Here is a 14,557-nt window from a genome sequence, read left to right on the forward strand (position 1 = left end):
CACCCAACTAGGCTTCCCCTTAATCCGATTCTGATTTCAAAGAGTCACTAGAGTTAAATCCAAAATGTGGCAAGCAGTTGGAGGGAATAATGCAGTGTTAGATTTAATTATTTTTGGTTAAAAACGTAAGTTACTTAGAGTGGTGCTTTAACATTTCCAATCACCACAGAATTCTGTAACACTTCATTAGATTACTAAGAATTTTAGACCTTTGTGTGTATATGGGGGTAGGGAGATGAGGGGAAAAGGAGAGAAGTAGTAGCGGTTGTTAAAAGATGAGAAGGGAAAGGATAATGTTCTCATATTAATATTCTCATATTATTCTCATATTCTCAACACCAACAATTTAGGCAAATCTAGTATTTTAGGAGGTTCTTCATGTCCAACCTGGAAATGTACATTAACAGGAAACTTGCTACCCACTCCTTGACTCTCCTTTTCCCATCCATGTGTCTGCTGGGATCTATCAGTGGGCGGAAGACATTGTCATTGTTTATAATGCTCATAAGGCTGCATGGATGTGAATGACATATATTTAGAAATCAAAATAAAGCTTTCGGAAGATCTTCAATTTAATGGAAACTAGTCTAGTCATTTGGGAACCACAAGAGCTTTTTAGGGAAAATCTGCCTCTGCAAGTTGGAGGAAGTGTGGGTGTACTGGAGTCCTGGTGACACCTTGTGATGTCAGTCACCCCCAGCCTGAGGTTGATTGGCTATGAAGAGCTGAAGTAGAGTTTAAATTCCTGCACCATTAGAGAAGTGAACATCAGAACATCAACACAAGAGTGGCTTCACTGGGCATAAATTTCCTCTGTGAGAACTTCAGCCTCATTGTTGAGACTTTTGGGGAAAAGTCTTTGTGAACTGAAGAGGGTAAGAAATTTTCATTTTTTAAAAAACTTTTAAAATGATTTTTGCTATGTTTGGAAAATATTAAACATGTACACATGTTGAGAGGCATTATGCCATGCAGAGAAAGATGGAGAGAGCTGAGCCTTGGGTTAAAATGATTCCCATTTTTGTGCCTGTTGTTTATGCCACAGCAAATATTGATATGAAAATGACATGTTAAGTCAACAGAGCCAGATGTTTTTCTCTGTACTACTTTAATTAGATCTCTGTATAGTACTTCTGAAAGGAAGAGTTTACTGAACAGGAGACAGATGGAAAGTAATTTTGAAGGTTAGCTTTAATTAGCAAAACAAATAAAACTTTTACATTTAGATTTCATGGATGTAGTGTTGTTCGTGGCCTACAAAATATTATGAAAGAACCTAAACTAGACTGGCAGGACTTCCAATATATGGTCTTTTAAATTAAAAACCATTTAATGCTATTCATCTAGATAGTACCCAAAAATACCCATTATGGACTGAGTAACTAAGATGCTAAGACCACTGAAATAAACCAAGGATGTGATAATTACAATGCTTTTGTATGTTTACATAGGCATTCATGTTACCATGATGCCTCGCAGTCAGAATTCAATAAGATGTTGAATATAACTGTCTTTTAAAAACACTTTCTAATGTAGAAGACTAAGAATATATATACTCCAATCCATATTTTTATTTGCTGCATTTATTCCACTTCATCTATATCATAAGTGTCTGTCTTCCATAATGGAAAATGGGCATTGTGGTCAGGTAATGCTTTCTCTATTACATCTAGAAAATCCCACATGTCATAGCAATACTTCAAGCAACCAGTCTTCTTTAGGAACAGTAACTTCTAGTGAACCATGCTTTCTGCGTACCTGAGGGTCAAATAGACTATCCTACTTTGATGTGGTTGGTTAAAATGTGTGAACAAACAATTTTCTAAAAGCATCAGTCCACTTACCTACCCCAAAATGGTAATGTGGACCAATGTGCCTCAGATGCTTAGAGGCCTTCCAAATCTATGTTGAATTTTAGGGCACCTTGGAGTTATTTTACTATGGTTGAAGGCATATGATGTGGGATTGATTATAACTGACTTAAGACAATTACAATTGGAAGGATTGGATATTTTTATTGCCTTATTTGTTTGGTGTTCTGAATTCCTGATAGAATTCATATCCTGGCCAAATTCCATTTTATTTTCAAAGAGTAGTAATGAAACAAGTCCTAGCTAATGGAGGTTCTGGTTAGTTGGGTTTGGATAATTTTACTTTTGTAGGACCAGCTAATTATCATTATTACACACTACTGTACACTCAGCACCTAGAACAGTGCCTGGCTCACAGGATATTCTCAGTAAGTATTTGTTGACTGCTAATGGATGGATATATTGTTCATTTGTATTATTGAAGATAACAACACTAAGTTGTTTAATCAACATAATGAATAAGCAAATCAAACATAATAAAATGAGCCTATGATTTTTCAAGCTTTTATTTCCTTCTTTTGGCTTACTGCTTTCATTTCAGTTTACGTAAAAGAAGATATATACTTTACAAGTGAACCTTAACTTGGAGGAAATTTCAGAACAAGTCTCCTTTCTTGAAAGCACAAAGAATTTCTGGCTATATTTGAGAGTAGCCAGAGAGAGACTGCAATTCCCTATTTCAGATCTTAAATATTTTGAGTCTTTTCAACTCTGGGGAAAAAATGAGAAAAGTTGAAAATCTTTTATATCCACTGTCCTTCAAGCAGGTGGAACACAAGTTGAGGTTACTGATTTCTTTTTGTCACATGCTTTCACTGTAGAATGACAGCATGTACAATGTAGAAATTACATTTACCAATCACCAAAAAAGAACTTGGGGTTCTGGACTGAACTCTTTCAAGAAGGCCTGTAGCTATTTTGCTAATTTATTATTCAGAATAGAGCTACCGCATATGGGCTACCGCATATCTGCTTCTACCCTTTCCAGGATGGTAGTTACAAAGTTTATAAACGTTTGCAGCTTTCATTTGGAATACACTTCACAAAAGCATAATTCTTCTTCTAAAAATACTAATTGAAAGCCTAATATAGGGTTTAAGATCTGACTTCCTTTAATGCTCAATGGCCGACTATATTCTATGAGAGGCAACTTCAGCTCTTTTAGGACCCCAGGGTATCTTTTATTTTAGTTTGGGAAATTACTGCTGTATCCATTTAGCACCACTTAGGGCGCTAAATGGTATTTTTAGAAGCACAAACAAGTTACTGCATTTCTTTTATGTTTCATAATATTCCATCCCTAAGAAACTTGAATGCTGGAAGCACACATTTCCTTTGTAAAAAGCCCAACATTCTTTAGTGTAGTGTATCACCTAATTTTTTTTTTTTTTTTTTGCTATTTAGATAAAAGAGAAGCAAAAAAAAAAAAAAAAACCAAGAGGAGAACTCAGTATTTACTGGCCTTGTATCAAGTCTGAAATACTGCTAGCTTTCAGAACATCATGAGATTACCACCTTACTCAAGTTTCAGTTTGAAAATTAAAATGGTGAACAGCCTAATTTTCATTTGACCTGTGATGACAAAACCAATGGCATGCAGTTGAGAGTATCATATTTAGAGGAAACTTTGCTTTCCTTAAGAAATGGACCTAAGAACTTAAAAAAACAAAAAGTTTTGATTGTAGGAACTAAGGAGAAATAGAGGCGAGGAAAAATTTTCCTCTACTCTCGTAGCGTCTTCACTGGGCCTAAGAATTAAACTGACATAAGTCAGATTAACAGGAGAAAAGCACATAAGTTTTATTAAAATTTTTACATGCAGATGATAGCCTTCATAAGAGAATGAAGACCTGAAGGAGTGACCAGAGTAGAAAGCTTTTCTACCTTTTATTTTTTTTAATTAATTTATTTTTTTAAGATTTTTATTTGTCAGAGAGAGAGAGAGAGAGGGCACGAGAAGGGAGAGCTGCAGGCAGAGGGAGAAGCAGGCTCCCCACTGAGCAAGGAGCCTGATGCAGGACTCGATTCCAGGACCCTGAGATCATGACCTGACCTGAAGGCAGCTGCTTAACCGACTGAGCCACCCAGGTGCCCCACTTTTTTTTACCTTTTAGATAAAGAAACAATACTTCTGTGAAGAACTGATAAGACAAAAGGGTTTGGGCTGGGGCAGTAAATTGTAGGGAAGTGATTGGGAAGATAGGATTAGTTTAACAAGGTTTGTTTGTACAGATTTCTCTCAGCCTTGACCCCTTATCTCTGAGGATGAGAATGTCTTCCCTCCTCTGGGTACAGGGAAGCCACCTTTCACATGGGAGTTTCCTGCTTTCAGGAATAAAAAGGAGGATCAGAGCATCTTTCTTGCATCTGCTGTTTCTCAAGGGCCTTCAGCTCAAAATAATTATGTCAAGGCATATTTTAGGATGTAAAATATTCTGGTTTCTTTCAGAAGTAATATCTTTTTAAATTAGGCTTGTTTTAGATGCAGTTGAGCATTTTTATGTTTTTCCTGTTAATATTAGGCAGAAGATTTGAAAAAGAAATAAAAATATCAAAATACAAGGACTAATATGAACTATGTTGAATCAGAATAAAGAAAATAATATGAATGAAAAATAACTATGTTGAAGTACGATAATGTTCATGATATAAAATGAGAAATCTATTGGGCCATTTGGGCTGTACGAAAGTAGAAATGAGGAACATTCTCAGTCTTCTTAGGATTTCTACTGTTTTCTTGAATAAATTAAAAAAATAAGATCAAATGACTTCTGGAGCCATGTTATAGGCACTGTTCAGCATATTCAGACATTAGTGAGCAGTGTATTCTTATTTTCTAGATCAGAGGTTAAAATCATTTGCAGCACCTTAAAAACAAAACTGAAGTCTGAAATAAACTTGCAGCATTTTTCACAAAATGTCTGGAAGTCCATCTGACAAACTGGTTAGGGCAGCCACAGGGCTTACAAGTGCAGGGCAAATTATCTTCCCTTTAAATCATTTCAGTAACTTTTTACATTAGCATGTAGTACATCTATTTTAGATATAGAACAAGTTGTTTTCCAAATCACCAGTTCTTGAAGTGTGAAATGAAGCCACCATCCAGGAAAATACAGTTTGATTTGGTAGGTTTTACTCAGCATGATTCACAAGTATATCCCAAACGTCTTATCTTCCCGAGATCCTTCAGTGACATGAGTGACATTTAAAAGAATTCAGCACAATCTGTGTATAATGTATGACCAACTGTAGCAGAGTAGATATGAAGAGCTTTCTGGAGTTGTAATATGAAGCCTGCCATACTTCAGATCAAGAAAAAAAAGCGCAGAACCATTCTATTTTGTCTAAATATTATGAAGTTATAAATGTGAATGAGAAGCACTTTGTGTCTGTGTGTGTGTGTGTGTGTGTGTAGACAAATGTAGATGACCTATCAATGGTATCACTAAATTTTGTGTTATGTGTATATTTGCCAGGTTGCTGTGCCACACTAAGGTGCATAATTACCATAAAAGTGATTGGTCAGAAATTTCTCTATTCCTCTTTCTTTACTTGTTCCTCCATTTATCATATTTTATGTGTTAGGGAAGAAGTGTTTATAGACCTCCTCATTGAAATGTTTCCAATTTATCTCTTAGAAGTAAAGTTTCTTTTTAACCTGTTTATTGAGATATAATTCAATATACACTTTACAAACCTGAAGTGTACAGTTCAATAATTTTTAGCCATTGCACAGAGTTGTGCAACCTTCACCAAAATCAATTTTAGAACACTTTCATCACCTCCAAAATTCACCCCTTAACTGTCATTCCCAAACTCCCATCTCTTCCAACCCTGGGCAAAACACTTACCTACTTTCTGTCTCTATAGATTTGCCTATTTTGGACAATTTATATAACTGTAGTCAAACAATATGTGGTCTTTTGTGTCTGGCTTCTTTCACTCAGTATAATGTTTTCAAGGTTCCTCTACTTTGTAGCATGTATCAGTACTTCATTCTTTTTTATGGCTGAATAATATTCCATTGTATGAATGCAGTACCTTTTATTTATCTATTCATCAGTTGATGGACATTAGGACAAGTTGTGTTTTTTAATAGGAAGAAACTGTTAAAAAGTTAAAACTTCTATATTTCTTTAGCATAGAGGAAAACATCTTCTGTCCTTATCACAGGTAGAGGTGTCACACCCAGCTATGAAGACCAGCATCCTGCTTATGTTCCTTTGGGGGTTGTCCTGTGCTCTTCCAGTAAGTATCAGGGTAGGGATATATGAAATAAACCTTTGATACCTAAAATTCCACAATGTTAATTGGCTATAAGCCAAGGTGCCTGTATAAGTTCTAGTCAGATGAAAACAGTAGTTTCTTAGGAAGCTGTTTGCTTTCAAATATTATCCGAGGGGCACCTGGATGGCTCAGTCATTAAGCGTCTGCCTTTGGCTCACGTCATGATCCCAGGGTCCTGGGATCGAGCCCCGCATCGGGCTCCCTGCTCCGCGGGAAGCCTGCTTCTCCCTCTCCCACACCCCTTGCTTGTGTTCCTGCTCTTGCTATCTCTCTGTCAAATAAATAAAATCTTCAAAAAAAAAATTATCTGAGTTATTCCTTATTCTGTTCAATCATATAGCTATGATTCTCATTTTTCTTCATCAGCAGTGGTTCTCAAAGTGTCATCCTCCAACCAGCAGCATCAGCATCAACTAGAATTTTGTTAGAAATGTAAATTCTTGGGTCCTACCTCAGACCTACTGAGCCGGACTCTGTAGGGATGGGGCAATCTGTGGTTTAAAAGGCCTCCAGCTGATTCTAATTCATGCTGAAATTTGACCATCACTGCTCCTACATATGTAAAGTGTTACTAGCTACTGCCTTGGAAATTTCTCTGTGAGTTAACCCTGTGTACTAAATTTTCTAGGTAGCCAGGTATCAAAATACTGAATCTGAGAGCTCTGAAGAATGGAAGGTGAGTAGAAATAAGGTTTTTAAAAAATATTTTTAATTTAATATATTATTAAATATATTAACTCCACCACAAATACTGAAACTGCTAATGATTTAAGGAATACCTTAATAACCTAAGATATAGGTAGTAAGGGCTATAATTTCTAGTTCATGTGAAAAAATTTAGTTCATATAATGCTTCAACTTCAACTTAGTAGTATAATTTAGTGAGAAGGCTTTTTTTTCCCTTTAGCTTTATTTTCATAATGATGTCCGCAGTAGTGGAAGGGAAGGGATGACAGTGAACCAAGGCTGCTTTTAAAGGATTAGGACTAGAAATCTGTTTACCAGGAGATGTCTGGCAGGCAGGAGGTCAAGTTCTGGAAAGTGAGAAAAGACAGAAGAATGAGAGGATACTAGAGTCTCTGGAATAATAGCTAATGTTGATTGAGTGTTAACTCTGAATAACCCAACAGTTACTAATTCTCAAGAACTCCATTGCTAGGCTGTTTTATGTGCTTTACAAGAGAACACTGAGACACAGAGAGTAACCTAGTCTGTTTCGGTTATGTGGTAAGTGTTAGAGCCAGACTTTAAACCTAGGTCACTCTGGCTCCAGAATCCACATTCTCTTATTAGGGTGTTATATCCCTCTCAGGAAGGGGCCAAGTCTAGGAGGGCAACAGGTTCTCAAGATTGAAACTACAAGGAAGGCTTAAAATCTTATGCTAGGTCAGAGTGTTTTGTTCATGACCTTGTTACCTGCTGGCTTTTGCATACACTGCAGCTTGGGCACAACATTATTATTTTTTTTTTTTTTTTTTAAGAATTTTTTATTTATTCATTTGAGACAGAGAGATACAGAGAGAGAGAGAGAGTAGGAGCAGTGGGGAGAGGTGGAGGGAGAGGGAGAAGCAGACTCCCCACTGAGCAGGGAGCCTGATGCGGGGCTCGATCCCAGGACCTGGAGATCATGACCTGAGCCGAAGGCAGATGCTTAACGACTGAGCCACCCAGGCGCCCCTGGGCACAACATTATTAGCAGTTGCCAGATAATGTCAGAGGCTTGAGATGGGGTTCTGTCCCTGCCTGAGATTGGAATTGGCCTTGCAGCATTTCTCAGATGAACTCTCATCAGAGATGTCCTTCGGCTGGTTAATTGAAAAGCAGCCACTATAGATCCTCTCTCTCATTGAACCGAAGACTCTAAGAGTACCACAAACACGTTAGGTTCTCAAGTCTAGCTTTGGTATGAGAAAAATACCAATGTCTCGCTCCCTCCTAGCCCTTAATTCCAAATGATAACTGACGGAGTTCTCTCTGAGAGTCTGCCATTGTGCCTGCTTGCACTGTCACAGGGCAAAGACTAAGTGATCAGAGCTCCTTCCTCTGGGGAGATACCCCTGCCTCGCATGCTGGGAGGCTTGTTGAAGACACGCTGATAGCAGCTCCTCCCTGCTTTTCTCTGCACCTCAGGTCTTCACACTCATGGCTCAGCAGCTTTGAACCAAAAGGGATTTTGGGATCTTGCTGTGCTTCCGGGGAAGGGGGAGTGTAGATGCGGAGAAGGCACCAGAGGTGGCACAGGCAATCTTAAGAGTTCTTATAAGATCAAAAAAAAGTGAAATAAATCAGAACGATGCCTAATTAAGTTTCAGACTTAGTTTTGTGTGTGTGTGTGTGTGTGTGTGATCTTATGCGATTCGAGAAAGGTTTAATGGCTTTCTCAATTCAGTTTTATCTATCGCTGAATTTTATAATGTGATATTCTCAAAATGGATTATTTCTTTAGTTTATATCATATTAAATAGTTCTCAAGATGCTTCCAATTTCGTCCTCACAGTAACTCTATGGAGTATGCACAGTGGTTGCTAATATTCTTAATTTATGAAGAAGAAATTGACGTTGGAAAGGTGAAGTGAATTGCCCAGATTCGCATAGAGTGACCAAACATCACAGTTTATCCAAGACTTCGGGGTTTCCTGGAACATGTGAATTTCAGCACTAAAACCAAGACAGTTGGTTTTCAGGGCTAAAACCAAAACCAAGGAGCTAATTGAGACTTAAATCTGGGTTCTAAATTCCAATGCTGTTTTTTTTTTTCCTATGTTACATTTTATCTAGGTTGTACAAACAACCAACTTCAAAGAAAGTATGTTTTTCTCTAAGTGAATATCAGAAACACAACGATCTTCTACGTCTTTTAGATAACAAGATCTTTCTAGGCCATCAGGCCATCTCACATTCTCTTTTTAGCCATTTCACCATAAAATGTCATTATTACTCATGTAAACGTAAACTCTGTATCAAGAAACCAAAAAAAAATCAACTAAAATTATTTTAAATATCTGCAAGACATGATCCGTCTCTAAAGGAGTAACTTGTTTTCCTTCCTTTTTTTACAGGGTCATTTGGCACAGACACCAACACCACCTTTGGTAACTATCTCATTCAATTTTTGTTATAAACACCTCATACAGTAAATTTACTTTAACACTCTTCTCATCACCTTAGGCCATTTGGACAGCAGTAAATCCAAACCGCAAGCAATTTATGTGTATCATATTTTTCTTTCCTTGGGAATTGCTAAAAGGAAAAATAAACAACTTTTTTTTTTCCTTTTAGGAGAGCAGTGAGTCATCAGAAGAAAGTAAAGTTAGCTCCGAGGAACAGGTAATTAAACAGACCTTTCTTAACTTTTCAGGCTACTTAGGAATCGAAGGAAATGATGTTAGATTAAATTACCTGCAACCATTCTAAATGTAATATTTTCTAACCATTGGTTATGCTAGCTAAATCATCCCATAAAGTAAGAAGAGAAAAATGAGTGGGAGAATTCAGATGTGGACATGCTGTTCATTCCATATTTATCACTGGGGCCAGATTATAGACATTGTGGCCCCAGATGTCCTCTAGTTAAAAAGAACACACACACACACACACACACATACACACACTCACACACACACACAAATGGTCCTAGACTATGCTAGACAAGTAATAGCTCATTTATCACTCTAAAATACTGCTTTTACAATTGGAGCAGTTCAGATCAGACAGAGAAAGCTTCCTGGCTAACATGAAGTACCTGCTGGGTGTAGAGATCTCCTCCATGTCAAGGATCTTGTTGGAGCAGAAAGTAGGAAAGCCCTGAAGAAACTTTACTGAAACAGCTTTTTTAGTAATGATTTGTCTTTAAAACAGTCTCAGTGGTGACCCTCGTAATAAGAAAAGCTGACTTATAATTATAATCCTTTAAGAAAAAAATTGGTTTTCTTTCTCTTTTGTGTGCACTCTTTTTTTTTTTTTTTTTTCATTTTCCCAAGACTAAATGTCATTACTTTCTTGGCTGTCCTATCATTTTGATGAAACTCAAACCCGTGGGGCTCCAGAGATTCCAGGAACCAGGTTTCTCCTTGAAGCTTTGATCCATGTTGTATTCTATACTCAACCAGTTGGAAGATGAATTATTAGTCTTTTACCACTGTTTACTAAAGGTTTGTCTGAGGAACATTCTAGGAATTTATAAGCATAGAATTGGGGATGTTTTCTGGAGATGTTATGATTTATTGCCTTAATATTCTCCGAGCTCTCAAATGAGAATAATAGTACCTGCTTGAGAAGGGTGCAATATGTGCCTTTTGAGGTATGGGGAGCTAAAAAGATGCTTAGTTCCAGCATACCAGTGTAAACTCTAGCAAGGGGAGGAGATGTCATCATTATGTACTCCCAACTGCAAAGTCAGATATTGATCAGTAGGGACAAGTGGAAAAATAAAAACAAAGTCAGCAAGAATGCTCTGCTATGGGGTATGGTAAAGAGAGCAGATTTTTCCATAGCATAATGAATGAAGACTCACTATCCTTCCTTATCTGTGTAGTGCTTCCAATTGTTTGACTTACGGGGATAATCTCTCTGAGCTCACACTTAGAACTAAGCCTTCCTGGTGGTCCCACTAGTTGCAGTCTCCTAGCTAAGCCTTCTACAGGCAACCCTCTGCCAGTGTGAATGAAGTATAAATATGGTATGGGTGAGATGTATATCTTACCACAATATTTTACTTTCATTTTAGCTAAAAGTTTCATTCTACTGCCCTAGTACATCCCCCCCCTTCCCCCAGAGTTGATAAGAAAAAAATATTTGGGTCATTTTAAAATCTGTTTTAAAGATTTTAAAAACTGTTTTAAGCCAAACAATTTGATGAGTATTTCAAACATCTCTTTAATGTACAAAAAAAAAAAAAAAAAATTCTCTGAGAGTTTCTTCCAGGAATCAGACTTACAATATGATTTGAGTTTCATGAATGTGATTTCTATAGAGCTTTTTAAGAAAGTTTCTGTAGCACTGAATGAATTGTGCCTATATAAAATGGAATGACTTGAGTTTCAACTCCTCTACTTTCCTCTTTAACCTCTGGTAGACATGTTATTGAGCAGGAAAACTGACCATGGATTAGAAGGAGGGACATAAGAAAAAAGAGAATAGATAACACCCTCTATATCAGCTCCTGGAGTACTGACCATGTTTGTTAACCCCAAACTTCAGGCAAATGAAGACCCCAGTGACAGTGCTGAATCAGAGGAGGGCCTTGATGATCATCAAAATATGCACAGGGCAGCTGATGGCCTCTCTAGGAGTGGAGGAAAAGAAGGAGATGATAAAGATGATGATGAAGATGACAGTGGAGATGACACTTTTGGTGATGATGACAATGGCCCAGGACCTGAAGAGAGACAAGGAGGAAACTCCAGACTCAAAAGTAATGTGGACTCAGCCGACGTCACACAATCCAGGGAAGATAGTGCCCTGCAAGGAGAAGACAGTACCCAAGATACCACCAGTGAGAGCAGGGACCTTGACAATGAGGATGAGGTGAACAGCAGGCCTGAGAGAGGTGACTCTGCTCAAGAGAGTGAGAGTGAGGAGTACTGGGTGGGAGGAGGCAGTGAAGGGGATAGTAGCCATGGGGATGGCTCTGAGTTTGGTGATGAAGAAATGCAGAATGATGATCCAGACATTATCAGGAGTGACAGAGGCAACTCCAGAATGAACAGTGCTAGTGTCAAATCAGAAGAATCGAAAGGAAACAGTGATGAGCAAGCAAGCACTCAGGATTCAGGTGACAGCCAATCAGTGGAGTATCTCAGGAGGAAAATTTTCAGAAAGTCCCGTATTTCTGAGGAAGACGATATAGGTGAGCTTGATGATAGCAACACAATGGAAGAAATCAAGAGTGACTCAACAGAAAACACCAACTCCAAAGAAGCTGGCCTCAGCCAATCCAGGGAAAACAGCGAGAGTGAATCTCTAGAAGAGAGTGAGGAGACTCAGTCTCAAGAAGACAGTCAAAATGTACAAGACCCCAGTAGTGAGTCTAGTCAAGAGGTTGATCTGCCATCTCAGGAAAATAGTAGTGAATCTCAGGAAGAGGCAGTGAGTGAGCCCAGGGGTGACAACCCAGATAACACCACCAGTCACTCAGAAGATCGGGAAGATAGTGACTCCAGTGAAGAGAATAGCTTGAATAAACCCTTCAGTTCAGAAAGTGAATCCACAGAGGAGCAAGCTGACAGTGAATCCAGTGAAAGCCTCAAAGACTCAGAGGAGAGCCCAGAGTCCACTGAGAACAGTTCTAGCCAGGAGGGCCTCCAGTCTCACAGTGCCTCAGCAGAGAGCCAGAGTGAAGAAAGCCAGTCTGAGCAGGACAGCCAGTCTGAGGAAGATGATGCCAGTGATTCTCAGGACAGCAGCAAATCAAAAGAAGACAGCAACTCTACTGAGAGCGAATCAAGCAGTGAAGAAGATGGCCACTCAAAAAACACTGAGATAGAAAGCAGAAAATTAACAGTTGATACTTATCACAACAAACCCATTGGGGATCAAGATGACAATGACTGCCAAGATGGCTATTAGCAACAACTTTCCCAAGAAGTGGCTCTCAGCTTCGGAGTTGGAGAACAGGGAAATCATTATAACAATAATTTATTGTTTTTTTTATCAGAAGGACAAACAGAGGCCACTTCTTTCTGAAAGGAAATGCTGGATATATTTGTTTCTAGGGTGTCACCAATTTATAGGGGTTTAAATACTGTCAGAGGACACCAGAACACACTCAATGAGACTGGAAGCAAGGAAAGATGTGCATTATAGCTTCACACCTGAAATAGTTGCTAACTCATTAACATAACAGTTATTGAGGTTCTATTATGTACCATGCACTGTGCTAGGTGCTGGGATATAAAGAAGCTTAAGGCTTGTTTCTTGCTCCTGAGGAGCTTATAGAGGGATAAATAAACTTAAAAAGCTAAACAGGGATACATATGAGAGAAACAAGAATTATTACAATGCAGTGTGGTAAGTGCTGTAGGAGGTATGAACAAAATATATGGGAGCACAGAAGATGGGCCCAACTTTGCCTTGGAAAATCCGGGAGGGCTTCACAGCAGAAAAGACACTAGAGTTGGAGCACTGCATAAGATTTCTCCATTGAAGACAAGAGAATTCTGTTCATTCTTGGGATAAGCAATAGTGAATCCTATATGATTCAGTATTTAGTTTTTGAAAGCACTTTCAAATTATGGCACAGTGAGGTATTCTGGATAAACAAAACTTTGTTTTCAAGTAACTTACCCTTTTTGATGCTTTTTGTGGAACTCTCATGAACAGTGCCTCACTCACCACTGGTGATATGATATGGAAGACTGGGTGGGGGAGAAGAGTAGAAAGAAATCCCTCTTTAAATAGATAACTTTTAGCTTTATTTTTTTTCTAAAATCAGTCTATGTGCAATGCTAGAAAAAATTATTCTCTGAGTCCTTTACATATGTTGCACATAATGAAATTGTGTATATAGAATTCAATTGATTTTTGCCAAATATCCTTTGAAATGTTACCTCAACATAAAATATGTTTTGTAATAAAGATAATATCTAGAAGAAGTATGTGTTTATTTTTATAGTAATATTATTAGGAAATATCTGTATTAAATCACTCTTCCTTTAAAGCATTAAAGAATAGTTTCCTTTCTTCCATTAAAATAAAAGATTTTCTTAAATTATTTCATGAAAATTTTATTTATAATTTAGGTAGCATTTTGAAAAAATTCCTTTATATGTTGCTTATGATATTTTACCAAATATACCTGTTATAGATAAGGAAAAAAGAAAATGAAGCAAGCTCTCAACATTGCTTAAGGCCATCCCAAAAGTTCATGGTGGTTGAGTTTAACATTAGTTTTTGTTGGTCTCTCAGACTGTCATTTGTGTAAACTCTAGAATCTACAGGGAAACATATTCCTTACAATTTTAAATTCTTTGTAAGAAATTATCACACCTCAGCACTTTTACTTTTCAGATGTGTTTTTAGCCACAATTCCACTATAGTACATTAGAATTCCCCTACAAATTTATTAAGAGAATCAGGAAGACTTTCTTTTATTCATTCATTCATTCATTCATTCATTCAATTTTTTTGAGAGAGTGTGCATGCATGCATGCGTGAGGTGGGGAGGGGTAGAGGGAGAGAGAGAATCCCAAGCACACTCCATGCCCAGTGCAGAGCCCAACGTAGGGCTCTGTATCACAACCCTGAGATCATGACCCCAACTGAAATCAAGAGTCAAGATGCTTAACTGATTGAGCCACCCAGGTGCCCCCAGGAAGACTTTCTAACCTTCAGTCTGATCCTTCCCATCCTTCACATGGTTCCATTCCCTCACAATGTCAAAGCTGTGGTCACTTAGAGAA

General features: G+C 37.9%; 1 protein-coding gene across 1 annotated transcript; it reads left to right on the top strand.

Moving 5' to 3' along the window:
* The first annotated feature begins 791 nt into the window (after positions 1–791).
* DMP1 (dentin matrix acidic phosphoprotein 1) lies at positions 792–13,759 on the top strand. The gene is made up of 6 exons (XM_036096724.2): positions 792–875; positions 6,045–6,119; positions 6,787–6,834; positions 9,218–9,250; positions 9,438–9,485; positions 11,358–13,759. Exons 2-6 carry the CDS (start codon positions 6,066–6,068, stop codon positions 12,723–12,725), a joined length of 1,551 nt encoding a protein of 516 aa, XP_035952617.2. The 5' UTR covers positions 792–875; positions 6,045–6,065; the 3' UTR covers positions 12,726–13,759.
* Positions 13,760–14,557: the final 798 nt, after the last annotated feature.

Source organism: Halichoerus grypus, chromosome 3 (genome assembly GCF_964656455.1).
Source record: "Halichoerus grypus chromosome 3, mHalGry1.hap1.1, whole genome shotgun sequence".
Classification (NCBI taxonomy): domain Eukaryota; kingdom Metazoa; phylum Chordata; class Mammalia; order Carnivora; family Phocidae; genus Halichoerus; species Halichoerus grypus.

Bases quoted from the DNA above. Each gene is read 5' to 3' on its own strand.
- DMP1 (XM_036096724.2), top strand. From the start codon at position 6,066: ATGAAGACCAGCATCCTGCTTATGTTCCTTTGGGGGTTGTCCTGTGCT. The intron at 6,120-6,786 runs GTAAGTATCAGG...TAAATTTTCTAG, and splicing joins GGTTGTCCTGTGCTCTTCCA to GTAGCCAGGTATCAAAATAC. The intron at 6,835-9,217 runs GTGAGTAGAAAT...CTTTTTTTACAG, and splicing joins AGAGCTCTGAAGAATGGAAG to GGTCATTTGGCACAGACACC.